The 14875-nt window shown below is 35.9% G+C and overlaps 1 protein-coding gene across 2 annotated transcripts in view; it reads right to left on the bottom strand.

Annotated features, from left to right (window-relative positions):
- Positions 1 to 4264, bottom strand: part of ccbe1 (collagen and calcium binding EGF domains 1) — a 72699-nt gene extending 68435 nt beyond the window's left edge. The window contains exons 1-2 of one of the 2 annotated variants that reach the window (XM_038274925.1): positions 3991 to 4264; positions 3802 to 3882 (exon numbers count right to left, since the gene is read on the bottom strand). In XM_038274925.1, the coding sequence (XP_038130853.1) occupies positions 3802 to 3882; positions 3991 to 4094 (185 nt within the window). In that variant the 5' untranslated portion in view covers positions 4095 to 4264. The remainder of the gene's footprint in view (positions 1 to 3801; positions 3883 to 3990) is intronic. The other variant, XM_038274924.1, reaches the window with a different exon arrangement.
- Between the last annotated feature and the right edge of the window lie 10611 nt (positions 4265 to 14875).

Raw genomic sequence — 14875 nt, 5'->3', positions numbered from 1 at the left:
TTTGGAAAAATACATTATGAGAAAAAACATAGTTGGCATAGCCAGCAATTACCAGCAGACCGACAGAAAAGAACAGAAACGAAAATCTTTATACAGATAAGCAATACTACTGTAAATAATGATCACAAACTGATCTCTGGGCAATTCATTGCGAAAACACGGCGGGCCTCAGCTCAGAAAGCATTGCCAAAGTGGAACAAACAGTTCACAGCTTATCATCATAATCAAATCCGTCACCGGGTTTAAGCAGAGTATTATGTTGCAATCACATGCATTTGAGATTTTAGTAGGTTTGGAACAGAAAACCTGCAACCTCTCTTTTTCTTTTTCTTTCTGTACATCTCATTTTGAGCCAAGCACATTTACCTCCATGGTGTGTAAAACCGTAAATAAAAACAATCTGTAAGCTGAAAAATGCTTTTATTATGGCAAATAAAGCCTTTAACAAAAACAAAATGATCTCTTTGAGAAAGAAGAGTCGAAAGGAAGAGGCCTGAGTTGGCACGGGTCTCTGGTGTCTCCTCTGCTTCCTTTCATGACATGATAAACAGCATGAAACCTTAAGCTCTGCACGCTGCTGCATAACAGACCACAGCATGGGTCTTTTTTGCAGTATATTCAAAATTTCTACAACAGATATATCAAAGAAGCAAGTAAGCAAATAATCAAAGATATTGAGATGCTTAACATGAACTGCTGGGTGACTAAAAACAATCAAGAAGGCTTCCATCTTCATTCCCATAGGAAAAGCAGTGAGTATTGTATATTTTAGGCTTTAAACAAACACCCAATAATAGTATCTCGGAAAAGCTTTCACCACCTTTCATTGTCTTCAGATTTTGTCACCTTAATAAAACAAACAATGTATATTCATACAGCTGAATAGAAGAGTATATTAAAGTGACGCAAGAATGTATGTGAATTGTTGAAACAATACAAAATAGATGCATCTTTTGGAGAGTCATTTGATCAGCTTTACAGGAACACTATAGAGACCAATCTAAAGTTTTTTAGCAGATCCTTTACCTATATTACCTTTCAGTTACTTCCAAACATCTTCCAATCAACTCTGACCAGCTCTCCTAGCCCAGCTAAATTAAAGCATCCCCAGAGCATGATGCTGCCACTACTATGCCACACCTGTTGTACAGTTAATTAAGGATTATGTGCACTTTTTTTATTCACCACACATAACATTTATTGAAGATCAAAAAGTTACTTTTTAGTGTCATTTGCAAGAGCACCATCTTTTGAAAAGTCTGTGTCCCCTCTGTAGTGTTTGGTTACTGTATGTCCAAATAAGAAAAACAGATTGGTGCAGTTCCTCCCATGTGACCTTGGTCACCTAACCTGGCAGTAGCCAGATTGATATGCGTAGATCTGAGTTTACTTCTATGTTATTAATCTGGGATGTTCAGTCTATCTGTGAAAAAGAGCAACAGTTAGTACAATAGTTCGAGCTGATTGGGGGATGTGCCAGCTAGTACCGGCCTTCCATTATACGCTTTCAGCCAATCATTGCAGGGTGATTCGTCTGCAGCTTCTTGAGTGTTTTCACACTTAAACTAGCGGAGTAAGCTGATAAATAAAACTTTTTCCAAATCCTGTCGGAAGAAAAGCACAGACATCTTTCCGATCTACAAATGCACAAAGTGCTTCACTTTGCTCCTTATTTCAACGAAAAATGTTGTGGGATTGAAAACTCAGATCTCGCGATCCAACTAGCATTGCAAGGTTAATCATCACAGTATGCCGTATGTTTGCTGTGTCTACTATACTATATGGGACTTCTCATAACTTCTTATTGTCACTTTCCATAAAGGCTAGACTTGTAAGAGCAAAACTTATAGTTTTAAATAATCTATTTAGCTCCTCCAGAGTAATTTATTGTAAGCATCTATTCTGATTGAATTCCATTACTGATGATCAAATTCCCTTGCTTGTTTGCTGAGGCAGATGATCCAGTTTTAGTTTGTAGTTATGCAATAGCATTTCTATTTCTGGGTTATAGATTTAGACTGTACTTTGTAAGATGTTTGCTATTTGCTATATATTCTCTAATAAACCTTCAAAACTTAAAAAAAACAACTAGTTTTATACTGACTCAGCTTGCCTCGGTTAATCAGGTGACTTCTGTAGATAATCATTTACACTGAGTATCATTTAGGCAAATCAGGGTAAATGTCACATTAAAATCATGCAATAGTTTTTAGGTTTTATTACTTCAATCATTTATACCATATATAATGTTTTCTACAATAATTTGCTTCTTTATGTGGGTATATAAAAATATGCCAAGACACAATAACCTTTATGGGTGTAATGGAAAAAAAATTGAACACTTTTAGGGGATACAGTACATCTGAGAGTAAACAATCAGAAATAGGACTTTGATAGGTTTCATAAATCTCCAATTATGAATACCATGAGTATAGATTGTATTATTTAAAATTTTAGTCTGCCAACTTAAATCATGCATAAAAAATGCCAAGTCACATTAGCTGTGATGCAGATTTATGCAGTAAGGAATTTCCAGATAGTGATGATCAAATTCGAGGCACCTCTTATAGGTATTGGTGCTCTGTTTTGGATCCTCTGATTAAAGATGCAGGGGATTGTTGGGTTAGTTTTTGTCTTCCACTGTGCAGGTGACCTACAATACACCCATTATCATGGCTTTAAGCTTAAGCAATTTTTCTTTTTTTAAATAAACTATGTGGGGAATTAACTTGTGGCTACAGCCAATAACCATAAACCAACATCATTATGTTAAGAGTGTATTTAAAATGGGAAGATCAAACAGGATGCCACTTAACCATGACTAGAGGGCATTTAAGTAATGCAAAAGAAAAAAAAAAAACTTTAAAAGTCAGTTTTTTGGATGAGATGCTGTACTAAAGAATCTGTGGTTTATTTAGCTCACAAAATGTTCCTTAAATGGGACTTGAGGATGTTGATTTGCTATAAATAAAGATCTTTGAAACTTGTTTGAAATACGCTTTCTAACTAAGTTTTATGATAGTGTTTCTGAGGCAAAAACACACATTCCTTTAACATAAATCACAATGAGTTTGTAAATAGAGTATCCCGTTCCATTTGACAATTCATCAGCCTCACCAAACAAGGTTAAAGCAACTACAAAAGTTTATAATCAAAGCAAAGCTTAAGAAGTGGTTTGGAGATGATACAGAAGCACTTGTGCAACTTTTTTTTGTTTTATTTAAAGGATTCATCTCTCTGAAAGGTTTATTTTTAAGCTTGAATGCTTGTTTGATTGTCTTGCTTTATACAAAATCCATACTGTTTGTCACATATGAGTCATTTGAAGCAGGAACTTTTCCATGAGGTCAGCGTGGTTCGAAATATTGCTTGAGAAAACAAATCTTTAAAATCAACAGTATGTTTTTATCATGCCTTTAAGGCTGTAAGCATTTAGGAAAGATTAATTTTAAACAAAATGTATCCACATTGCTTATATACTTTGTTTATACCATTATCACATTACATATATACATCCACCTATTTCCAAATATAAGTGTAGCAAAACTTAGGTTAATCAAAGGCAATGCATAAAAATGTGATTCTAACTGTTTGTGCAAACAGAAATCTAATTGTTTCACTAGAAACATTTACAAAGTAAGCAGAAATTTAAGAATTTTCTATTGTGCTCCTTGATGTGGAAATAATATCTGAATACTTTTATTTATGAAACACTATTCAGTTTAAATCACCATACATTCACCATACATTTTGAATCAACATCATGCATTTTTTTTGTAAGATAAATGTAACTTGTTGTACCTGTAACATGTTGTAACTTCTCCGGTTGACCTCACACAGGGGTACTTTGTGGTTGAAATGTTATTTTCAGAGCATTTCTCTCTGCAAAAGAAAAAAAGCATACAGTACATATCACTGCGGAACTAAGTTCAATGTTTTTTTTTGTTGCTTTTTTCCCCCCCTTTTTTATTTTAACTAAAAAGCATTTACCCATCACTGACATCCTCTTCCTGATAAGACCAAAGCAGCGCTCGTGAGAAACACATGCAGGTGAGGGTGAGCAGAAGTGGATTCCTGTGTGGTTTCAGCAGCATGACGTCGGTCTGTGGACGGTTCACGCGTGGAGTGACTGCTTCAACTCCAGCCGGCGAAGTTAGGAAGGAGGCAGGCAGACCCTCCCATCAACCCAGCTATGGTGAATTTCCGACAGACGACTTCAGATTGTTACCTACAATATGTTTTTTTTTTAAGTCATACCCAAAACTCCATATTAATTAATTTCAAATAAATATGCTTTAAAAATACCAGCGGACTGATATTGATTGGGTGCTGAGTTAACAAACACCGCTTTAAACTGAAAGTGAACTGTAGAGTAGAAATAAAAAAAAAAAAAAAAAAAAAAAAAAAAAACATAAAAGCGCGAGTAGGTCTAGTAGACGCTCGCGCACAAACACGCGCCCCGGTTACTGACGCGCATGATGAACTTTGCTGCCCTCACGCGGCGATAAATACAACAGCGACTACGTTATATTGCATAATGAGCTATACGATTTAAACACTGGGAAATGGTTGGGGTACGAAACAAGGTAAATATGAACTTTACAGTTGCTGTGAATTTAAAAATACAAGGCAGTTTTATTGTATGCACCATTCACACATGGCGAATAAAAATAGAAGAGGTAGAAGAGGGCAAAGGAATGCAAAAAAACAAAACAAGGAAAAAATGTAAAAAAAAAAAAAATACAGTGGATGACTGAGATCTTCATTAGCGTAAAAAAAGTATTTGAAAGTTCATTTCATAAAAAATATTATGACAGTTTCTATTTATTTATTTACCAATATGTAATGAATCTTTTTAATAACATTAAACAAGCTGCTTTGTTTGTAAGCCTTTTGGATCAAGGTTTAGCCCTTGCTATAGAAACTAAAGTTTTTGCATAAATTTAGGAAGAAACGTTGAAACTAAAACATAGCCTCTTCCTGTTTGGTTTAGGAGCAGGGGATAGAGATTCTGATTTCATCATTTAATTAAATTCAATAAACAAAACAAAAAACTTAATCATCCCTGTATGGAAATAAAAAGTTGTTGTGCCTTCTACTTCTATCTATCTATCTATCTATCTATCTATCTATCTATCTATCTATCTATCTATCTATCTATCTATCTATCTATCTATCTATCTATCTATCTATCTATCTATCTATCTATCTATCTATCTATCTATCTATCTATCTATCTATCTATCTATCTATCTATCTATGTGAAAAGAGATATATCTATATATATCAAATAACATATATATATATATATATATATATATATATATATATATATATATATATATATATATATATATATATATATATATATATATATATATATATATATATATATAAATGGAGCAGGAGTTTGATTTGCAGGGCGAGCATTTTGCACCTTTTATCAGCGTATCTGAGACTCTGCCACATGCGCTGCCTAGTGCAGGTAGCTGGAGTGAAGATCAGCTTCTCCAAGTCCAAAGCCATGATTCATGACTGAAAAAAGGTAGCCTGCCTTCCTCGGAGAGGGACGTACTACCTAGAGTGGAGGAGTTTAAGTTTCTTGAGGTTTTGCGCTGGTCTGTTGTGGTAAGGAGAGAGCTGAGCAAAGGTAAAGATCTCAGTTTAACAGTCAATACCTTCCCTTTCTTACCTATGATCATGGAATCTGGATCATGACAGAAAGAAAAAGATCCCAGATAAGCTAAAATTAGTTTTCTCCTGGCACCCCCATAGGTAGGGGGAGGAGCTCGGCCATCTGGGAGTGGCTTGAATTGAAGTACTGTTGCTTCTCCTCCACATTGAGCGGAGCCAGCTGAGGGTATTCTACAAAGGTGTTCCAGAAGAGAAGAGGCCAGGTCACGTAGGAAGGACTATGTCTCTTGGCTGGCATGGGGATGCCTCAGGCTTCTCCCAGTGGAGTTGGATGAGGTATATTCAGAGTTTAGGCTGAGACTGCTGCCCCCATGACCCGGTACTGGATAATTTAAGACAATTTGTATGATAACAGGACAATTTTCGATTAACAACTGAAGAAAGACGACTACATATTTTCAGGGATTTTACAAAAGCATTTAGATATGCATTTCAATATCAATGAAAACGACAAAACCTATAATATCTTGAGAAAACTGTTAACCACAAACATTAGGACTAAAAATTTGCAACTTCTTCCCTGATTGAATTTACCAGACAGAAAGGTTCCTGAAAATGAATCAAATCATTAAAGTAGATTTTTATTGTAAATACTGTCTTGGAAGGGATTTTTTGCTGTGATAAGATTCTATTTACCCCTCAAAAATGAATGACTAGTCTTTCATATAAGGAGCCCGCCCAAGGCGCCAAATGTGCTAGAATTGATGATCTCCTCTTCCAGAATTTCTAGTTATCTTATTTGACATCACAATCATCAAACAATAATTTATTTTATTGTATTGACTCCTTATCCTGAGATGCCTACTGTATTCCCATCGACTGGAAATGTAAATAGGCAACAGAAAAATTGTGCACTGGGGACAGTATGTCCGCAAGCAGCCTAAAAGGGATAGCTTAACAACTTTTCAAAATTAATGAATTAAACCAACTGTTTTACCATAAAATACAGCAATTAGAAAAATAGGAAGACCAGCTTATGAAAGAAATGCTTCAGAAAGCATTTTTTAAAGAATTAAATAAATGTCTTCCTCATTTATAGAAGTCAGAAGACAATTGATTTACACCAGCTAAATCATTACAAATAAAGCGAAGCAGTGCGTTGAAAGAGTATTGCAGTCTTTGTAGATGAATGGAGTCTTTAGAAAAAATATTCCAATATACTACAATAGTACAATATTCTTATTCTGAATGCCATTAGCTCTGTACATTTCATTTTATCTTGCTGAAATGTAACCATTTGTGTGTCCACCTCATTAATTAAAGCAAACTTCATTTAAAGCTGCTTCTTTGGTCTGTAAGGGATGAACGGTTATCCTGACCCGAGTGTGGGCCTGTCAGAAGCACATGCCGTGTTTACCTGCAGGACACAAGGTTAGGGTGACATTACAGCAGACCCAGTGAATAGTCTGTAAAAGATATCCTCATGAAACAAAAGGACCTTGGTGTCGCTTACATCTACCGAGGGCAGTGAGGCATGATTAAACTCAATTCTGGACATTAGTAACACAACATTAGAAGGATCTATACAGGGGAAAGGTAACAAAATGGATCCAATTACAAGATATATATTCTCTAACACAGGGAATTGAACCTCTTGGAGAATCATTTGGTAGAAAATGACACCATGAGTCTGCTTCAAAGGGCCTACTGAAGCATGACCATTTTCAGTGTAAGAGAAAGCAGTGTTTCACTGGTCTGCTGGCTTTATTACAACAGCTTCTCTACTACTGCTGAGCACTGTGCCCCAGCTCTGCTCTGAAAAGATGCATTTCAGCTCCTGGCCACTTGATGGCCCTTTCGACCAACAGATCTCACCCCACCACCACCACCACCCCATCTTTCACCACTATCGTCATCATTGGCCACAAAATGGATGACAGCTTTTTTAGAAATACCAGCGTGCGTCACGACTGTGAGGTGCACTTGCTGTGCCGTTTATGTTCCACCTGTTCTGATGCCTCAGCAGCCCGAGAGGCAAAGACAGACCATGCCTGCAACAAACTGACTAATACTGTTGGACTCTGATTCTGCATCAAAGCGAAAGCAAGAAACTTATATCTTTTCCAACCAAAACATTTTCTGCTTATTAGATATTGTTGATAAGAGAAACAAAACATTTTTTCCGTGCTCCTTACTATTACTAAAGTATTACGCTTTTAGAGATGTCTTTAAAAGTGTAACAATATCTAAATAATTTGTAGAAAAAATATTTTTCAGACTTCTATTGTTCATTTAAACCATATTTTCCTTTACTTACCAGGTAAACACCTATTTGACATTAAGTGCACAGAGAAACAAACTACAAGACATTAAACAGTCCTAAATAGAATGAGAGGGATGGCGTTTTAAATAAGGAAAAATAACATTAGTCCATTATTTCTCTTGATTAAGAAATTGATTAAGATTTCCACATGTGTAGAAAGTTAACACCCAAGAAATGTGGAAATCACTTTAACCAAAAATCACTCAGCATATCCATTTGGCAAGGGAATAACCACAACAACACATGTTCTCATACACTGGCGAATTAGAATATGTGCCGTGAAAAATTATTCACTGTCTTGTGGGTTGCAGACATTGACATGAAGGCTTTCAAGCTTAATGGATTCCTCAATATGCAGGCCTGCAGGAGCAGACTACCCACAAATATGTTCATATATTCTTTAAATGATTTTGCACGCATGGGACAGCAATGAGAATTCTCCTCTGTCTCTCTCTTTTCACAGTGCAGCACTGCAGTGGCTCTCTGCACATGCTCAGACAGAGAGACTGAGGGACAGTCACAGAGAGTTGGCGAATATGAACAGCCTTCATCAAAGACAATGTTATGTTGCAACCAGGCTCTGAATCATGACAAACTTAAGAATAATAGGTAACAGTGCTGCTGACGTGGGCAGATTCATCCTTATGTGAATAAACATAGTCTTTTTATAGAGCCATTTCTGCTGTGTCAAGGTCACTCTGTCTCTCTCAAGCTCAGACAGACCAGAATGACTCTCTTTTGTGGAGCCTATAATATTCAGCATCACAGTGAGCTGTGGCAGTGTTTTCACTCTTATCTGGTACTCATTGTGGATTTCATTATGATCGCTGCTCTACTCTCTGTAAATAATATGCAATATTTTTCCTCTTAATGCATTAGAGTTTTTATTGTAATGACCAATGTTTCAGAGTAAATCTAGCAAGTGACTGTATTTTGGCACCTTGCAAAAGTATCGGTAACCTCCCTGAAACTTTTCACTTTTTCAATAAATATAGACAAATAAACTTTAATGTTTTATATTAAGATCTTTTGTGTTAGACTCACTTTAAATAAAATATTTTTGCAAAATGGAAGAAAAAGGGAGTGCAGACTATTTTGTTATACGTAAAAATCCGAACAAAGCTAAAGATGTTTTTTTCTGTTTCATTTATTATGGAACAAAAAAAAAATATTTTGGCCTATTGATGTCAGTTTGCATAACTTTGTATGAAATCTATCCGTTAGTGACTATTTGTCAGGATAAATGCAGCTGTGTGGTGATGGTTTTAGAGCCTTGTTAGAGAACATTGATGAAAAAATAGGAGAAAACAGGCAAAACTATGGGATGCTGTTTAGGACGGAAACTTTTGCATTCAGCATGCGTGATCCTATGACACAACTGCAAGTCCTACAACACATGGGTATCCACCTAAACTGACAGACCTGGCAAGAAGAGCTTCCATCGGGGAGAAGGAGCAATAAGGCCCATGGTAACTTGGAGTTTTGGAGGGGCCACAGCTCAGGTAGGACAGTCTGAGCTATGATCATTTACTCACACATTCTAAAAACAAGCATTTATGAAAGAGCAAATAGAAAGCAATTGTGTAAAGAATGCCATTAGCTGTTGTGTTCATGCTTGAATGGCACCGTAGGCCACATATCCTTCTTAGATCAAGTTGGAATAAATGTTATTGACCCTGAATCTGTCTGTAATAAGCCTGGGATGTTCAGACCAAAACAAACATGGATCGTCTAATATTAACAAAAATTATTCCTAGGTTTTACACTTCTATATATTTCAGACTCAGTGTTAAGTGTATTTTAGGGTAGATTAATGTTAACAAACTGTTATTTATATTTATTACTACAGTACATGTATTATAAATCTCAAAATGCATTTCAAGCAGTATCCTAAATCCAGTTTATGAATAACCATTCAGTGTAGAGATTGACCAATACAGACTTCTGAGATAAACTATTTTGACATTTATCTGACTTATCCCTAATATGTGCTCCAGGTATTTTGAGAGAATCTGAGGCCCATGTTGCTTTTTCTTCCTCAATTTGTCATAAAAGATAGATAAAATACAAACAAATAAAAAAATCTAAATTAAAAAAAAAGTCTAAATTAAAAAAATATATATATTTATTTTGATTTGAAACAAATATTAACAAGGTATAGCAATTGATGTGAGCAACAATGGATGTCCTCCATGTACTCTCATAGAACGGCTGAATGTACTAATGAATAGTCGAGCGCATGCACATATCTGCTAAAGTTGGTTCAAGACAAAAACGTTAATAGCAGCAAAGAATATTGGCTGGTTGATGTCTAAGTCTACCTCTAGCTGAGAATTGAGAATGTAAAAGAACAATTGATATGGTTGACAGAAACCATGCAGCAGACTGAGGAATCATGCCTACTCAACAAATAATGGGGTTGACAACTTATTGTTATAAAACGATAAGTTATAAAACTTAATTAACATAAAGTTGATCTTACTGTTCATACTTTGATCAGACGATAAAACTGAAAAGTTGGTTTTTCAAGAGACTATAACTCTGACAAGAAACCATAAAAAAACCTCACACTAAATAGGACCATCATACAACCTGTCGACAACCACCTAGAGGACTCTGAATATTAATCTGCTAAACTCAGCCTCTTATTTTTGATCCTGCAAGAGCCCTAAACTTAATAATCACATTGCTTCCTTTTCTATCAGGTTACCGACATCCATTATTGTAGAAATAATACAGTACAATTAAACAGAATCATCATGGATTCATGGAGTTTTCATTCTTTACAACATCGGTCACTATGTATTAAATTTCAGCAGTCTTATTTTTGGAAGCAGACTGCTAAAGATATAACTCTGATTTGGTTTCCTCTTTATAGCCTTTGTTTCTTCTCATCTTACTGGATGTTTTTTTTTTTATTATTACTGTATTTCTGTGGATGTATCTGTTGAAGTTAGTATGGCATGGCCACTTACCTAATAACCACAGTAGTTCCCTCTAAGTTCAATCCTCCATCAAGTATCCAAGGTGTCCTACCACTTAATGCAAGTTTATTTTGAGAAAGCTGTTATATTATGAACCTCTCATCTGACTCATTTTGATCTGTTTTTACATTCTTAAAGTGCTCGTCTATCTATCCTGCTGTCTTAACAAAAATTTTGGATCAGCTTGTTTTTTTTCCCTTCCTAACTGAGACACCAACCTGCCAACACTCAGACTATCTTTGGAATAAATCTGTTAAGGTATGACTGTTTTTTTACTGCCTCAACTCAAGCATCCATGTTGAGAAGCTAACAGTGTTTTTCTATATCCATAGAGCTATGAATAGAAAATAGGTGGGGGGAAATATGCAGTTCCCCTTGTTGCTCTCTGACTTCAGTCAGCTCTAAACGTTACTTGATCCTTCTTAGTGAGCCAAATCAAGTATCGACTGCAAGTATTTCACTCTGATATATTTAGTTTAAAAATTATATTTAATTGATCTATCACCAAGATCATAATCTAAAGAAGTGACTTTTTATACACATTTTGACTATACTATTTCATATGTTGCAAATCATTATAACACGATTGACACCTATTATCTTTTTGCCATGACTAATGTTTGGTATTAGCTCAGTGTCTGGTACCACTGGGTCTTTGTCAAATGTTGTGACAACTCCAAATGTATAGTATTTTATAGGAATTTTGTGACACATAGCAATAACTGTGAGAAAGTTCAACATGGACCAGAGGAAGCGAACGAAACGGTTTCTGTTACACTATAAGACCATCTCCAAGCAGCTTGAAATTCCTGTAGCTACAGTTGTATTCATTATTCAGAAATGTAGGATCGCAGCAGTGGTAAAATGTATGACAAATCAAAGAGACAGATATTAAGAATGGTAGCCAAAGAGCCCAGAAACCTTCTAAAGAGATTAAAGGTGAACTTCAAACTCAATGAACAGCAGAGTTAGATTGGAATATCAGTCTTTGTTTGAGCCAAAGTTTACTTAATTGGAGGGGACCAAGGAGGACACCAATGTTGAAAACAAATCCTAAAAAAGCCAGACTGGAAGTTGCCAAACTACATGTTGACAAGCTACAAAGCTTTTGGGAGAATATCCCACGGACAGATAAGACAAAAAATGAAACATTTTGCCAAAGTTCATCACCTCTGTTCACAGATGAAAAAATGGTATATCGAGAAAAGATAAATCTACCTACTGTGAAACATGGTGGAGGCTCCGTTACGTTTTGGGGCTACTTTGCTTCATCTGGCACAGGGTGTCTTCAATCTCTGCAGGTTACAATGAAACCACAGACTGTCTGGGGATTCCAGAGAGAAAGGTGCTGCTATCATGTTGTTTTCAGAGTATGGACAAATGTTTTAACAAGCAATTTTCTTTGCATTTTTCGAATTAGGAAGAATATTGACATAGTTTTGAAAACATGGAAGCGCAGCTATTGCCAGTTATAGGAATTGTTAAAATGCAGTGATTGTCTCAAATGCAATTGATAAAAAATAAATAAATTAAATAATAAGCAAAGAAAACAAAGTTTAACACCACTTTAACTTATAGTTAGGTTAACAGTAGTCAATGTTATAAATTGCTATTGGCTGGCCTTGTGACTATAAAGCAAAGAAGTTGTTTCTCAGAGAAACATGGAGGATTCAATATTCAGACTGACTGTCTAAAACAAAAAGGGTTATAAATAAAACAGAAGACAAATTTTCCCACTGAGGGACAATAAACTAAATGAAAAGTATGATTATTAAGTATTAAGGTTAAAATTCATCTCAGGGAGTGGCTGTGGTTGGGATTTTTATCTTGGGATTTTTCAAGAGAGGGCTTCTCCTGTAGCTTCTGCAGAGTTTCAGTCATCGGCTGCAGGTACGATTCCCCCACACCTGCAAATCATCAGCCTCATTACCTGGGTGCTTAGGGCATAAGAGGAGCAGAAAATCCCTCTCCTCTGCTGGAGTGTTATTCTCATTGGTAACTTGCATGTCCTATTGTGATCCTTGAACCTCTGTGCATCAAAGTAATTTTTTCAAGTTGTTTTCAGGTAACCTTTCCTGAGAGTTTACAAGCCTTTAAGCAAAGACCCTCCCAAGAAGCTGTATAGTAGTGATGGTGAGATGAAGGCATTAAACCTTTTTGAGTGCATAACTGCACTTATTAATATAATCTCAGAGTTTTTGCAATTGTTTTTCTTTTGTTTCTCTATTGAAGTTCCTTTGAAATTGTTAATGATTGGTGTGTATAATAAAATATTTTGTAAGTTTTTTGTGTGTAAAATGTCTCAGCAGAGAACTATCATTTAAGCTACGCTGTTTTCTGCCATTTTAGTAAAATAAGCTCAAGCAAACAGTAAAAGTGTGTGTGTAAATTGGGCAATGATGAGCAAAATGAAAGGTGTTAGTCATTTTTATTCAAAAATATACTTTTTTTCACCATTTTTGATTTTAATCAGGTTGGAAATTATGTGTTCAATCAATCTTTTGGATAATTCAACCAAAATAATTTGGCAGCATTTATACCTAATCCATATTTGAACAAGAACAAACCAATACAAATAAGTGACATTGGCCAAAGTATTATTGCATTTTTCAAAAGTCTAAGGTAGGTCTCAAACCAACAACCTTAGGATTGCTTTCAATGTTGTACAGCTGACACTACCAGCAATGTTGACCATAAATTGGAAAGCAATACTACTTAATACTGATGTTATAACTGTAACCAGTGGCTTGCTCAGATTTCGATTATTATATTGTTTAATCTTACCTTAATAGTTTTAACCAAATAGATTGGTAGTTTTTCCAACCAACCTATTCTTAGAATAGAGTTAACAACTTTATTCAACTGACCGCAACTCTCCTACGATCTCCAACATCTTGACTGAATATTGAGGCTGTTTAGATGCCTGTCGAAGTTCGGGGCAAGCTGAACCACTTCCTATTGTGTTCACCTGGTATGGTGGGGTAGTGAGACTTCGGACGTCATTGATTTTGGCCCCTCACCTAAATGATGCAAGCCTCGACATGTGTTGCGCAGAAATTCCCCCTCCACTACTTGAAACACACCTCGAAGCCTTGGCTAATCTCATATCATCACTACTGTATAGACTGGGACCGCTCCACCCAAAGTCCACCCAGCAGCTGCGACCTCAGTGACAGACTCCACTGGAAGGACCTGTTTTTCCTCTATCGAGTTCTCAGCTACAGCCTTGAATTACACTGACTTCTCCCTAGCGAAGGAATCTTATTCAAAAAAGTAAGCCTGCTGCCTGCTCTAATCATTATCACTTCAGAGATGCAGTTTTTTCCCACCCACTCCCCACGCTGTTGGTCAATAAAACCGTTAAATCGTATTTTCGTGTCTCCTGGGAGTTAATCTCTGTACGTGGGTCAGAAGCCTGAACAAAACCATGACGATTTGTAGTTTATTGCTTACCTTTGCAAGTCACCACCGCTTTTACAGAAGTTGGAAAATTCTGCATTCCAAGTTACAATAACAGAAGTCAGAGTTTGGCAAACTTAAAATCAGTTTAAAGTACTAGACATAACATTTTGCAGAAGTCTGCTTTAAAAGCTGAAATGCAGAGCCTCAAAGAAAAGACCAAATGTAAGTAAACCATTCATACAAATGTTAGCTTAAATGTGTGTACCCATTAGAAAATCTAAGTCTAAATAGAATTCCTTGAACTTATCATCTAGAACTAAAAGTAAATTATGAAAAACAATATCACGTTGTGTCCACCCCAGCCAGCTAGATTTAGAATCAGGTGGACTTTGTTGACTTCTTAAGACACTTTGTACTGGATGTTACAGACTTCTATGAGAATGGGGTCTAAAATCTAACAAACAAAACTTCATTTAGAGATCATGTGACATACATTCTTAAGAAGATTTCAGGTCATGGTCAAAATTGAAAT

This window comes from Cyprinodon tularosa, unplaced genomic scaffold (genome assembly GCF_016077235.1).
Source record: "Cyprinodon tularosa strain WSP-4 unplaced genomic scaffold, ASM1607723v1 ctg94, whole genome shotgun sequence".
Taxonomy (NCBI): Eukaryota; Metazoa; Chordata; class Actinopteri; order Cyprinodontiformes; family Cyprinodontidae; genus Cyprinodon; species Cyprinodon tularosa.
The sequence above is the reverse complement of the archived record's forward strand: the minus strand, read 5'-3'. Positions and strand labels throughout refer to the sequence as shown.